Raw genomic sequence first — 14,852 nt, forward strand, 5'->3', positions numbered from 1 at the left:
CTCTCTGTCTCTCAAAAAGAAATAAACATAAAAAACATTTTTTTTTTAATCAGATAGTCAAGACGCACCTGGGTGGCTCAGTTGGTTAAGCATTTGGTTCTTGGTTTCAGCTCAGGTCATGATCTCACGATTTGTCAGAGGAGCCCCTCATTGACAGCACCAAGCCTGCTTGGGGTTCTCTCTCTCTCTCTCTCTCTCTCTGACCCTCCCCAGCTTGTGCACCGTCACTTACTCTCTCTCTCAAAATAAATAAATAAACTTAAAAAAAATCAAATAGTCAAAACTCCTCTAAGTGTGTGCTTATATCTTTACTTTGCATTGTATGTAAATTATATCTCAAATTTTTTTTAGAAAAAGCCAAGTAATTGTCCAGTATGTATTTATAATAAGAAAAAGAGCAATTTCCTGTCCTATACTTCTCTACTACCCTGATGAAAATACTTTCAATGGTTTTGGCTGTTTCTTTTGGAATTTGCCTCCATATTTCTAAGTATCTTGCTTATTTTATTACTTATTTTATTTCCAGGTTTATAAATTACCAATTGCCTTCCTAATGTGAAATTGAGACTTGAATCTTTTTTTTTTAATGTTTGTTTTTGAGACAGAGGGAGACAGAGCGTGAGCAGGGGGAGGGGCAGAGAGAGAGGGAGACACAGAATCTGAAGCAGGCTGCAGGCTCTGAGCTGTCAGCACAGAGCCTGACGTGGGGCTTGAACCCACAAACTGCAAGGTCATAACCTGAGCCGAAGTTGGACACCCAACCGACTGATCCATCCAGGCGCCCTGAGACTTGAATCTTCTTATACCTCCTCTATACACACACACCCACACACACACACACACGGAGAAGTCTCACATCAATCTGATCCTAATCCTGTTTTCTTTTCTCTTGAATCTTTTAGGATTTCCTTTTTGTCTCTGGAATTCTGGAACTCCTTAGTGTGGATCTTTCATTGAGCTCAGTAGAATGTAAGCTTTATTAGGGCAGGGATTCTGTTTTGTACTGTTGGATCTTCAGAGCTGGGAACATAGGGCCCAGCAGATAGTTTTACTGAGGCCAGAGCCCCGCTGGTTTAGCCCTTCTGGAGCAGAAGCATTTCAGAATGAAGGGAGTGGGGAAGGGTCTCGGGTTCTTACCGCTTTTCATACAGATTTTTATTTTTACTTTTTATCTATTTATTTTAAGTTTATTTTATTTTTGAGAGAGAGCATGAATGGGAGAGATGGAGGAGAGGCAGAGAGAATTAAGGGGACACAGGATCTGAAGTGGGCTCTGTGCTCACAGCAGATGTGGGCTCAAACTCATGAACCATGAGATCATAGCCTGAGGTGAAGTGGGACGGATGCTCAACCCACTGAGCCACCCAGGCACCCCTCAGACAGATATTTCGACCTCTTGTTTCCTCTTTTGGAAGTGGCCGGCCTGCCCCCAGGACCTCTCCACTGGAGGCGGACACGTCAAGCTTCCCCTGCTCACTGTCACCACTGATTGGTCCACTTGCTTTCCAGCTTCCAAAGTTGTGTTGCTTTTGTCTCCTCTCCTCTCCTCTTTTTTCTTGTTTCTGACAAACTGATGTTCAGTCTGTCCTGTTTAACTAGGAATTACTACTATGGATTATTTTGCTAGCATATATTTTGCCACAAATAACAATAGCTTAGGTTTCAGTAATATGAACGTGGACTTCTTCTACATTTACTTACTAGTGAAACCTTATGGACTTTAGATTATAGTGCCTGAGGTTTGGAGATAAATAGAAAGTTCACATCTTCAAGTAATGCTTCCCAAATTTTTTGGCCTCAATACCTGTTTTTCTAGTAATACCTGTTAACAGCTCAAGGAACACACTGTTCCTCAGGGTATAGTATAGGATGTACTGCTCTGAGCTTTCTTAGGTCAGTAAACCACAGTTTGCTTAGTCATTTTCTTATGCAAGACTCTGAGTGTCAACATTTCTTCACAGTTATATGTAGAGCTTTCAACGTATAAATATCTTCATATATGCATAAATATGAATAAATATATTTATATACTCACCAGGTTGAAACAAATAGCTTTAAAAATGTTTGTATATTACCAGACCACGCCCTCTGAAGATCCACCCTGTTAATATCACTATCAGCCAAGGATCTGTTTCCATAGTTCTAGCAACAGAAAGAATGATTGACCCCACAGGGAGCCAGGCAGAAGTTACAATGTCTTTTATGGCCTAGCTTTAGAAATCAGATGCCATCCATTTTTTTTTTTTTTTTAGTTTTAGTTTTATTTATTTATTTTTAAAGTTTATTTATTTTGACAGAGACAGAGAGAGAGAAAAAGAAAATGAACAGGGGAGGATCAGAGAGAGAGAGAGGAAGAGAGACACTCCGCACTGTCAGCATAGAGCCCTCTGTGGGGTTCGATCCTACTAATTGTGAGATCATGACCTGAGCCGAAATCAAGAATCAGATACTTAACAGACTGAGCCACCCAGGTGCCCCTAGTTTTATTTTTATTTAAGTAATCTTTACCCACAATGTGGGGCTTTAACTCACAATCCTGAGACCAGGAGTCACATGCTCTTCTGATTGAGCCAGTTAGGTGCCGCCACATGATATCATTTCTACACCATCCTCTCGGTTATTAAGGTCAGCCCTGTGCCATGTGGGAGGGGACCATACAAGGACTTCAGCACCGGGAGGGAAGATTAGTGGCATTCATCGTGGAGGCTGGCTACCACTCTCCACCCTCTGTCCTTTATTAAATCAGGTCTTCCCATATGAAGATCAACTTAACCCCTCACAAAGCTCCAAAAGTTATATCCCTGTAGCATGTCAGGCTAAATTCTAGAATCTTATCATCTAAAAGCAGGTCCAGGTATGGATTTACAATCCTCAGGTAAGATTTTTTGAGTACAGCTCTTTGAGTATAGTTCTTCCCCCTGCCTCCAATCAGTAGGCCATGGTGGATCAGGCATAGCATAACTGGTGACAGCCCCCTTAGAAAGGGGGAAATGGAAGGCACAAAGAAGTTATGGGTCCATAACAATTTAACAGGGCACATCCTGGCAGTTTCCTGATTAAAATATAAGGTCTAGGAATAATTTTTCATGGCTTTTGGCTTAGCTCTCTGAGTCAAGCTAAATTATAATTTTGTTTGTTTATTTTAAATAAACTCTACCCTCAACATGGGGCTCAATATCACAAACCCAAGATCAAGAGTGGCATGCTTGGCATGCACTGGTGGCTTAGTTGGTTAAGTGTCTGACTCTTGATTTTGGTTCAGGTCATGGTCTCACGGGTTTGTGAAATTGAGCCCTGCGTGGGGCTCTGCACGGACAGTGTGGAGTCTGCTTGGGTTTCTCCCGCTCTCCCTCTCTTTCTACTCCCCTTCCACCCTCTCTCTCTAATATAAATAAGTAAACTTTTAAAAAATTAAAAAAGGGGCATCTGGGTGGCTCAGTCAGCTAAGCATCTGACTTTGGCTCAGGTCATAATCTCACGGTTCGTGGGTTCAAGCCCCGCATCAGTCTCTGTGCTGACAGCTCGGAGCCTGGAGCCTGCTTCCGGTTCTGTGTCTCCCTCTCTCTCTACTCCTTTGCTGCTTACATTCTGTCTTCTCTCAAAAATAAATAAACATAAATTTTTAAAAAATAAAAGTGGCATCACATTCTATGTATTTTTTGTTCTACAGCTTTTTTTCAATATAACAATATTTTGTGGCCTTTCCAATTCATTAAATTTGGACATACCTTATTCTTTTTAAGAGCTGCATAGTTTTCTACTGTGTATGCCTCATAATTTGTTATATGCACATAGGTTAAAGGGTCAAGTCATTCTACAAAGCCAGTTGTTAAAACAGTCATTCCATAAAATTCCTGGATCTTCTCCTTCCCAGGAGCAACCATTTTCAAAACTTTTTTTGCTTGTTTTTTTTTTTTACCGTTTTTATCTATTCATGGCCATCTATTGATTTTCAATTGTTTAGGTATTACCTGTTTACTTCCAAAATGTAGAAGGTTAGGATTTAACTTTTTCCTACAATGTAAACCCTGCAAACACCCGTCTGTCTTCCCATCCTTCCAACATAGTAGTGTCATCATTGGGTTAAAGCAGTATTCAGCTTACATTGTCACGACCAACTAAATGCTATTCATAGCTGAGCCTTGTAGTATCCTGTAATTACTTTTTCTCTCCTGTATCGCTTTTTATTTTCTTTGGGGTTAATAATTGCCTTGTTTTCTTGTTTGCTTACTTTTTCTATGTACCTATAAGTTATTCAACCCTGAGTTGAATAAATGTTTCTGTACTTACCTAATTTTTTTCTTTTTTTAAAAAGATGTTCTTTTATTTTTTTTTAAGTAATCTCTACATCCAACATGGACTCGAGCTCAGAACCCCAAGATAGAGAATCACATGTCCCACTGACTGAGCCAGCCAGGCATCCCTAATATTTTTTTTAAAAACATGGTTTCCAAATCTAGTTTTATATTAGAAACACCCTAAGAGCTTTTTAAAAACATGTTTATTTATTTATTTTTGAGAGAGACAGAGTATGAGCGGGGAACAGGGAGAGAGAAAGAGAGAGACAGAGAATCCCAAGTGAGCTCTGCACTGTCAACACAGAGCCTGATGTGGGAAATCACTAACTGTGAGCCAAAACCAGGAGTTGGATGCTCAATTGACTGAGCCAGCCAGGCATCCCTAATTTTTTCTTGATAAGTTCAAATATTGTATCAGTTTCATCTTCTTTAAGAATCTCTCCTAAAGCCATCTGTCCTTCAATCTAGACTTTTTGCCCTCTCCAACCAGGGTATACTTGTCATCCTGAATATTCTCTGCCTGTCTCCTGTGTTGAATGTTCTGTTCAGAAGATTTAGACCAAGCCCAAGGGATCTGGGGAGAGTGGAGGGGAGGAGTCATGGTTTTTCTGGGTTGTGCTTGATCTCTCTGGCTTCAGTATGTACCTTACCCTGAACTCTGCCTTGTGATCTCCAGACCAGAGACCCTCAATCATATCCTCTCCAGAAAATAGACCGTTAGGGTTATGCTACAATACAGAAGAGACAGTTCTCATGCGGAACAGGCAAGTGTAACAACACTCCTTGACCAGGAGTCAAAGGCAGTGGTGCCCTACGGGAGAGCAAGGCGACTTTAGGAGCCAGGGACTTCGTGTTTTCATGGGTTCCCTTAAAGATGTTCTGGAGGGACAGGGAATAATAATGGGTGAAAAAACATTGGCATCATTAATGCTGAGTCAAAAAGTGATAAAGTCACTGAATGTGAAAACATCTTAGGAAAACTTCAGCCAATTTTGTTACATGTACTTTTTATGGCTGCTCAAGAACGATATAATTTTTAAAAATCTAAACCTAATTTACTCTAACTCTTTCAATAAGTATAAAATTTAATAATCTAAGTGAATAATTGACATAATTTGACTTTTTTTCTTATAATCCGTAGTGTCTAAGATGGAAAGAAATATAATATTATGGATTTATACCCTTTTCTGTTACACAGGTTTCAAATATTTTTGTCCATCATTTTTGTCTTTTGTATGGTATTTTTCATCACATGGAGGTTTTACATTTTTATGTCAGCAAATCCGAATATTTTCCTTTGTTATAGTTTCTGTGCCTTGCCCCAGATATAAAATATTCTTTAGTATCCCCCAGTATTTTTTAGAGTTTTATGTTGAATATTTAAATTTTAACCCATCTGGGATTTATTTTTATTTCTGATAATGCTTTAATTGGTTACTTCTCTTCCCATTTTAAATTTTATTTGCTTAACTTTTCCCTTTTCACTTTTTGCACATTAGTTTTTCAAGGGCCTAACTTTGGAATGGCTTCATTTCTTTTTTATTTTTGTAACTTTTAGATAGTTTATTACCTTTCATTTCTGAGTAATATAGAGCGATGAGTTATCTAACAAGTACAGCTTTTACAGCATGTCATAAATTTTTAAATAGTTTTACTCAGGTGTGATTTACATACCATAGACTTCGCCTATGATGAGTGTACAGTCAGTGGTTGTTTTTCATGATTTTGCAGAGTTGTGCAGCCACATCACAAGCCAGTTGTAGAGCATTCCCATCACTCCGGAAAGTTTCTTACATTCATTTTGCAGTCAGCTCCCATTTTTATCCCTAATCCCAAACAGCCACTGGTGTATTTTCTGTCTTTATAGATGTGCCTATTTTGGACATATCATGCAAGTGAAATTATACAACATGGAGTCTTTTGGGTCTCCTCATTTTCGCTCAATGCCTTTGAGGTTCACCCACACTGTATTATATATGAGTAGTTCCATCTTTTGTTTTGCTGAGTAGTATTCCATCAGATGGACATATCACATTCTGTTTAGATGTCCAACAGTTGACTATCATTTGGCTTGTTTTCACTTTGTATTTGTTATGAATAATGCTGCTGTGTGCATTTGTGTACAAGTTTTTGTTTTTGTTTTTTGGGTTTTTTTTTCATAATATTTTATTGTCAAATTGTTTTCCATATAACACCCAGTGCTCTTCCCCGTAAGTGCCCTCCACCATCACCACCACCTCTTTTCCCCCCTCCCCCTTCCCCTTCAACTCTCAGTTCATTTTCAGCATTCAATAGTCTCAAGTTTTGCATCCCTCTGTGTACAAGTTTTTGTGTACACATGTTTTGAATCTTTTTTTTAAACTTTTTTGATGTTTTTATTTTTGAGATAGAGTAGGAATGGGGGAGGGGCAGACAGAAAAGGGCAGAGGATTCAAAGTGGGCTCCATGCTGAGAGGAGCAACTCCAATGTAGGGCTCAAACCCACAAACCACAGGATCATGACCTGAGCCAAAGTCAGACGCTCAACCGACTAAGCCATCCAGGCGCCCCATCAATCTCTTGATTATAGACTTAGGGGTGGCATTACTGGGTCAAAAGATAAGTGTGTGTTTAACATTTTGTAAAACTGCTTAACTCTTTTCCAAACTAGCTGCAACATTTTACATTCCCATCAACAGTTTAAGAGGATTTCAGATTTTCCACATCCTTGCCAACATCTGACATTGTTAGTCTTCTTGATTATAGCCGTTCTCATAGGTATGAAGTAGTGTCTCCTTGTGGTTTCAATTTGGATTTTAAAAAATTTATAATGTTTATTTTTGAGAGAGAGAGAAAGAGAGAGAATGCGAGCAGGGTAGGAGCAGAGAGAAAGGGAGATGCAGAATCTGAAGCAGGCTCTTGGCTCTGAGCTGTCAGCACAGAGCCTGTCACCGGGCTAGAACTCAAGAACCACGAGATCATGATCTGAGCCAAAATCGAACCCAACCTACTGAGCTGCCCAGGCACCCCTTAATTTGCATTTTAGTGTTTGTTTACTTACTTATTTTGGGAGAGAAAGAGAGCAGAGGAGGGTACAGATAGAGGGAGTGGGAGAATCCCAAGCAGGTTCCGCATTATCAGCACAGAGCCCAGTGTGGAGCTCGGTGTCACAAACTCTGAGATCCTGACTTGAGCCAAAGTCTAGAGGCAGACACTTAACGGACTGAGCCACCCACATACCCCTTAATTTGTATTTTCCTAATGTCGAGCATCTTTTCATGTCCTTGTTAAATTTGTTTATCTTTTTTGGTAAAATGTTTATTCAAACATCTTTTCCATTTTTAAATTGGCTTATCTTCTTACTGAGTTCAGCATGCCAAAATTTTTGGTTTGTTACATTTTTCTTTTTGCTGAAAATCAATCTGTTATGAACACTGAATTTTATCGCTATCCTGTGTATAGTTAAGAGTATTTTCTTACAGGGGCGCCTGGGTGGCTCAGTCAGTTGGGCCTCCGGCTTCGGCTCAGGTCAGATCTCACGTTCGTGGGTTCGAGCCCCGCATCGGGCTCTGTGCTGACAGCTAGCTCAGAGCCTGGAGCCTGCTTCTGGTTCTGTGTCTCCCTCTCTCTCTGACCCTCCCCCTTTCATGCTCTGTCTCTCTCTGTATCAAAAAAAAAAAAATTTAAAAAATTAAAAAAAAAATTAAGAGTATTTTCTTACAGGCATCTGGACGGCTCAGTCGTTTGAGTGTCTGACTTCAGCTCAGGTCATGATCTCACAGTTCACGAGTTCAAGCCCTGCATTGGACTCGTTGCTGTCAGCACAGAGCCCTCTTTTGGATCCTCTGTCCCGTTCTCTCTCTGTACCTCCCCTGCTCACACTCTCTCTAAAAAATAAACAAACATTTAAGAAAAAGATAAATTTTAAAAAAGTATTTTCTGAACATTTCCCTATGACCAGTCAATTTTCAATCCTATTTTTGTGTTGTGTTTCTACAGCCCGTAACATTTTTCTTTTGTTTACTCAATCCACATACAGGTGTGTAAAGTTCACCATTTTTAGGTGTATAGTTCTATGAATTTTGACAAACTTCTAGTAACCTGTGTGACAACTGAGGTAGAGTATTTCTGCATTCCAAAAAGTTCCTTCATGCTCCTTTGTAGGTAGTGTCTTCTCTCCACTCCAGCCTCTGGCAACTTCTGATTTGAATTTTGTTCCCATGGTTTAGCCTCTTCAAGATGTCCTGTAAATGGAAACATCCAGTACGTAATTTTTTGAGTCAAACTTGTTTCACTGAGCATAATGGTCTCGAGATGTGTCCATGTTGTTTGTTATGTGTATAGTGGTTTCTTTTTATTCCTGCGTAGAAATCCATTGTCCACACTGACCACCGTCCTTGAGCACTCTATGAAGAGTATTTCATTCCTTTCCTGGGACTGAGTAGTTTGAATCATTTTAGGTCAACCAGATAGGAATTTTTAAACATTTAGTAGAAAAAACAACTTTTACTTGTCAAATAAAAATATATGTAAAACATACATGCCATAATACATATTTCTCTTGTTGCTCAAAGTGGTTTATAAAAGTTCTTGTTTTTTTTTTCCTTTGGTAGGTATTAATTGGCAGGTTCGGCCTCCTTTATCAGGACTTCCTCCTCTTGGTAAAGTATCTCTCAACAGGGAGCTTCATTTTAACACTTCCATTGCTAACTTGGTCATCCTTCGTGGGAAAGATGTGCACAGTGCAGATCTGGGTAAGTGGAAGTGAAGGTGAAAATTAAGATGTACATTTTGCACATGTACATGATACACGGTTTTGGGGTTTTTTGTTTTTTTTTTAATGTTTTATTTATTTTTGATACAGAGAGAGACAGAGGATGAGAGAGGGAGGGGCAGAGAGAGAAGGAGACACAGAACCAGAAGCAGGCTCCAGGCTCTGAGCTAGCTGTCACCCTAGAGCCTGACACGGGGCTCGAACCCACGAACATGAGATCTGACCTGAGCCAAAGTCGGAGGCTTAACCAACTGAGCCACCCAGGCGCCCCTGTTTTGTTTTTTAAAAGGAAGTCCCCGGAGGTGCCTGAGTGGCTCAGTCAGTTAAGCATTCAACTTTGGCTTAGGTCATGATCTCACGGTTCGTGAGTTCAAGCCCTATATTAGACTCTGTGTGGACAGCTCAGAGCCTGGAATTTGCTTCAGATTCTGTCTCCCTCCCTCTCCGCCCCTCCCCTGCTTGCTGTCTCTCTTTCTCTCTCAGAAAACAAATAAAGGTTGAAAAAAATTAGGAAAGAAGTCCTTGAATTTATTTTTATTTTATTTATTTATTTATTTTAATTTTTAACGTTTATTTATTTTGGAGAGACAGAGCACAAGCAGGGGAGGGGCAGAGAGGGAGACACAGAATCTGAAGCAGGTGCTAGGCTCCCAGCTGCCAGCACAGAGCCCAACGCAGGGCTCAAACCCATGAACTGTGCGATCATGACCTGAGCCGAAGTCAGACACTCAACCAACTGAGCCACCCAGGCACCCACCTAAATTTATTTTTAAAGAAAAGAAACTAATAACCATGTGTTTTAGTAGCAAAATGTAACCATTGTGTCAGTAATATGTAATTGGACACCAAAAATAGAAGTGGTTGAAACAAGACCCAGATTTAATTTTTTCTATCCTTATCTTATGGCTTCCTCCTGGTTTAAAAAAATGTTTTTTAATGTTTATTTAGTTTTGAAAGAGAGAGAAGGAGCATAGGTGGGGAAGGGCAGAGAGCGAGGGAGACACAGAATCCGAAGCAGGCTTCAGGCTCTGAGCTGTCAGCACAGAGCCTGACACGGGGCTCGAATTCACAAACCCTGAGATCATAAAGTGGGACACTCAACTGACTGAGCCACCCAGATGTCCCATGGCTTCCTCCTTAAAGTCCAAGACATCTGTTTGAGCTTCAACCATCAAATCACGTAGCAATGAACAAAGGAGGGGACGCTGCCTTTTCCTAGGGTCACACACCACACTCATGTTTGAATACCTTTGATTGGGACTGAATCATGGGCTACACCTAGCTTCAAGGGTGTCATAAGCACAGTTAAAATTGGGGGGTTCTGCTAATGGAGGACCAGGGGGAGGGGAAGAGGGAAAGAGAGTTGGGGAGAGAGAGGGATGCAAAACTTGAGAGACTATTGAATACTGAAAATGAACTGAGGGTTGAAGGGGAAGGGGCAGGGGGGAAAAGAGGTGGTGGTGATGGAGGAGGGCACTTGTGGGGAAGAGCTCTGGGTATTGTATGGAAACCAATTTGACAATGAATATTTAAAAACAAAACAAAACAAAATAAGAATAAACCCATACTTTAAAAAAATTACAGTTACATTATGCATGCTTCCCATATCACTTCACCTAATTTTATAAGATGTACTCAAAGGTGGATTCAATAAAATCTTAAATTAAAAAAAATTGGGTTCTGTTACAAAAGAAGGGAAGAACAAGTTATATAGCACAACTAGGGTCTCTGTGACAAGCATCTTGTTATAAAATTTTCAGAAGTTCAAAGAGCAGTACTCTTATTAGTTTGTGTTTCTATGGTGAATTTCCAGGTTTGTATTATCCTTATTTGATAATTTTAGCAGTATCAATTCGCTGCTTCTAGCTATGACATAAAGAAAACCAAATAATCTAGTCCCTGCAATACACCTTAGGAGAAAAGTGACAAGAGAGACCATTCCAAGTCCATCTTTTTTTTTTTTTGAGAGAGAGATCGCGAGTTGGAGAAGGGCAGGGAGACAGAGAGGGAGACCCAGAATTGGAAACAGGCTCCAGGCTCTGAGCTGTCAGCACAGAGCCCAATGCAGGGCTCGAACTCATGAGCTGTGAGATCATGACCTGAGCCGAAGTCGGACGCTTAACCGACTGAGCCACCCAGGTGCCCCTCCAGGTCCATCAGATGGTATATTTTCTCCTACCTCAGAACTTTTTCTTCTTAGTCTTCATTTTAGATTTTAAATTAAGAGAATTAATAAGAGGATATATAAAGTAATCAAACTTCCAAAAATTTACCCACAACAAATGACATAGGTACAGAGAGGTGTTCTTGCAAAGATATTAACAGCAATATCTTTCACACAAAAATGCGTGAACAATCTAAATGTCCAACAGTAGGAAATGTGTCAAATAAATTATGGTATAATCACATAACAAGTCTCTAAATATGAATGATATTTATTGACATGAAAAAGAGGTTCACAATATATTGGTGAACACAGATTACAGAACAGCATGTGTGTAAAATTATATAATCAAGAGGGTCAACAAAATGTTCATGATCTTTTTGGATGGTGAAATTTTACCTGTTCAGTTGACTTTTTTTTTTAATTTTTTAAATGTTTATTTATTTTTGAGAGAGAGACAGAGTGCGAGCAAGGGAGGGAGGGCAGAGACACAGAAAGAGAGAGACAGACAGAGACAGAGACAGAGAGAGGAGACACAGAATCTGAAACAGGCTCCAGGCTCTGCTCTGTCAGCACAGAGCCCAATGTGGGGCTCGAACTCACAAACCATGAAATCATGACCTGAGCCGAAGTCGGATGCTAACAACTGAGCCACCCAGGCGCCCCTGTTCGGTTGACTTTTAAATTTTCTTCTTAATACTTTTCTGAATGGTGTGTATTACTACTTTTTTTTTTTTACAATGACTATGGATCATTTATCCAAAAGAACTATAAAACTAGGGTAAAGCAGGGGCGCCTGAGTGGCTTAGTCAGTTAAGCCTCTGACTTCGGCTCAGGTCAGATCTCACATTCATGGGTTTGAGCCCCACGTCAGGCTCTGTGCTGACAGCTAGCTCAGAGCCTGGAGCCTGCTTCCGGTTCTGTGTCTCCTTCTCTCTCTCCCCGTCCCCTTCTCATGCTCTGTCTCTCTCTGTATCAAAAATAAATAAAACATTAAAAAAAATTAAAAAAAAAAACTAGGGTAAAGCAATAGATTTCTGGTTAAATAAGAAAAATCTGTTTATTAATTTGTTTCCAAAATTAATGATTTTTGGTGTGAACAGTGGCTTAATGTTGTTTTACTCTAGGAGGATTTAAAGATCCAGAGCTCTATACTTCTTGGTTAGCACCTGTTAATGCTTTCAGTGCGTGGAAAACCCAGCGAGCATTTCGCAAATATGAGAAGTCAGCGGCATTGGTCAGCAATAGCCAGTTCTTACTAAAACCACTTGATACGATTGTGGGCAAAGCATGGAATATGTTTGCTTCAAAGTAAGTAGAAAATAAATCTACAAAGCTTCCTTTTTATTATTTATTTATGTATTTATTTTGAGAGAGAGAGTATGTGAGCAGAGAAGGGGCGGGAGAGAGAGAGAGAATCCCAAGCGGGCTCCGTGCCCTCAGCACAAATCCTGACGTGGGGCTCCATCTCACAAACTGAAAGATCATGACCTACACCAAAATCAAAAGTCAGATGCTTATCCGACTGAGCCACCCAGGTGCCCAGAAATGTGCAAGCCTTTCTGCTCTGTAGCTTATAATATCTTAAAACACAAAGCAGGATCTGGAATGTCTTAGTCTGTTTGATTTGCTCTAACGAAAATAGCATAGACTGGGTATCTTATAAACAACAGAAAATTATTTCTTACAGTTCTAGAGGCTAGGAAGTCTAAGATTAAATGGTGCTGGCAGGTTTGATATCTATTGAAGGCCTACTTCCTGGTTCATAGGTGGTGTCTTTCCCTGTGTCCTCAAATGGCCAAAGGGGCAAAGACCTTTCAAGGGCCTCTTTTAAAAGGGCACTGATCCCATTCATGAGGGCTCCACCCTCATGACCTATCGCCTCCCAAAGGCCTCAACTCCTAATACCATCATCACCGTGGGGTTAGGATTTTGATGTATGAATTTGGGGGGAATGCAAACATTCAATCTACAACATGGCTAACTTTGAAATTCGGTCATGTTACTTCAGGCATCATTTCCTTTTCTGCACAATGGGTCCAAACTGAGAGGATATGTAGCAAGGATTAAGCCAGATAATCACGTAAAAATACCTACCACATTGCTGTTAAGTCTTGTGGACTAAAGGAGTAGTTTCCAAATGAAATGAAGTTAAAGTGGAAATTTCGTTATAAGGCTGGGACACAATAAAAGTATTCCAAAATAAGATCCTTAGAAGAATGGAAGGGATCCTGATCTTGTTCAGCAAGAAACATTGCAAGTTTAACTCCATTTGCCAATAGGAAATGTCTGCTTGATCCTAAGAAATGAGTTATCAGGTCTCCTGACCTCTACCACAATTACTTATCAAGCAGAATTCCTCATATTAATCGGCAAGGCCTCTACTTTGATTATCCAGGATTCCCGAGGCCCTCCCCGCACTTCCAGCACATGGCTATTCCACAAGCCCCATCCCAAAGGACAGTGAACTCTGTCCTTTTCTGGTAGTGCTCTCTTCCAGCTCCCTTAAACAGCAGCAACCATTCTTACATCGATTAATCCATGTCTGCCCCTGACATTCTTCTTAATATTGCTCCTGCCTCAGAACATTCAGAGGGTTCGGCGTATTACAAGGACCACCTGGCATAACTGCAAATTAAACATTGTCTGAAAAATACTTGGGAGACTTCACTTCACTCCTAGAACTGGATTAATGTGTTTCAAGCCTTAGGTAAAAATTCTCAGGCACTTTGTAGAGTTTATATTGAACCCAGTCATCTCTGTCGGGTGTTGAGTGTGTGCTCGGTTGGATAACCAAATCTGAACATCCTTCTTTCTCCTATATGCTTCTTCTCGTCACGCTCTTGGATATTGAAGAGGCAGGGAGCTTGACATAAACTTTCAAAGTTTCCTAATCTTTGGAATAAACATTGAAGCAAATAGAAAACATTTAAGGGATTCTGCCATCTTCAATTTTCATGAACTGGGACAGTTCTATTTATGGTTTGATTTTAGGAGTTACTCATTTGTCTTGAGTTTTTTTTTAATTTCACATTTTCTGTTTCTTTCACCAGAGCCTACATTCATCAGTACACAAAATTTGGAATTGAAGAAGAGGACTTTTTGGACAGTTTCACGTTGTTAGAACAGGTTGTTGCCAGTTACTGCAATGTCTGATCTCCAGCAAGGGAGAAAAAGTACCTTAGGACATTTTGGGGCTAACCACTTTTCAGTACTTTCTCAGAAAGGTGTTCAGATCCCTACCTGCTAAAGTACCAAAGGCGAATGCTGTTTCCTTTGGCAGCAGGAAGGAAGAAAGCCTTTATACTGGATATGTTAACTAGAATGATAATAAAAGAAAAGAAGGAAAACCTTTTTTTAAGTTTATTTTATTTATTTTTAGAGAGAGTGTGTGTGAGTTGGGGGGAGGTAGGGACAGGGGAGGGGGAGAGAAAGAAAATCCTGCTTTGTCAGCACAGAGCCCATATAGGGCTTGAACTCACAAACTGTGAGATCACGACCTGAGCCAAAACCAAGAGTCAGACCTTAACCAACTGAGTCACCCATGCACTCCTGGAGGAAAACCTTTTAAATGGAGAATAGCATGTTTTCGAGGTGCCTGGCTGGCTCAGTCGGAAAAGCATGCAACTTTTGGTCT

The 14,852-nt window shown here is 40.2% G+C and overlaps 1 protein-coding gene across 2 annotated transcripts in view; it reads left to right on the forward strand.

Moving 5' to 3' along the window:
- Positions 1–14,570, forward strand: part of TUBD1 (tubulin delta 1) — a 30,104-nt gene extending 15,534 nt beyond the window's left edge. For both annotated transcript variants that reach the window (XM_029928991.1, XM_029928990.1), the window contains exons 7-9: positions 8,891–9,031; positions 12,343–12,526; positions 14,269–14,570. In XM_029928991.1, coding sequence (XP_029784851.1) covers positions 8,891–9,031; positions 12,343–12,526; positions 14,269–14,371 — 428 coding nt within the window. In that variant the 3' untranslated portion in view covers positions 14,372–14,570. The remainder of the gene's footprint in view (positions 1–8,890; positions 9,032–12,342; positions 12,527–14,268) is intronic.
- The last annotated feature ends 282 nt before the right edge of the window (positions 14,571–14,852 follow it).

Source organism: Suricata suricatta, chromosome 17, assembly GCF_006229205.1.
Source record: "Suricata suricatta isolate VVHF042 chromosome 17, meerkat_22Aug2017_6uvM2_HiC, whole genome shotgun sequence".
In the NCBI taxonomy this organism is placed as follows: domain Eukaryota; kingdom Metazoa; phylum Chordata; class Mammalia; order Carnivora; family Herpestidae; genus Suricata; species Suricata suricatta.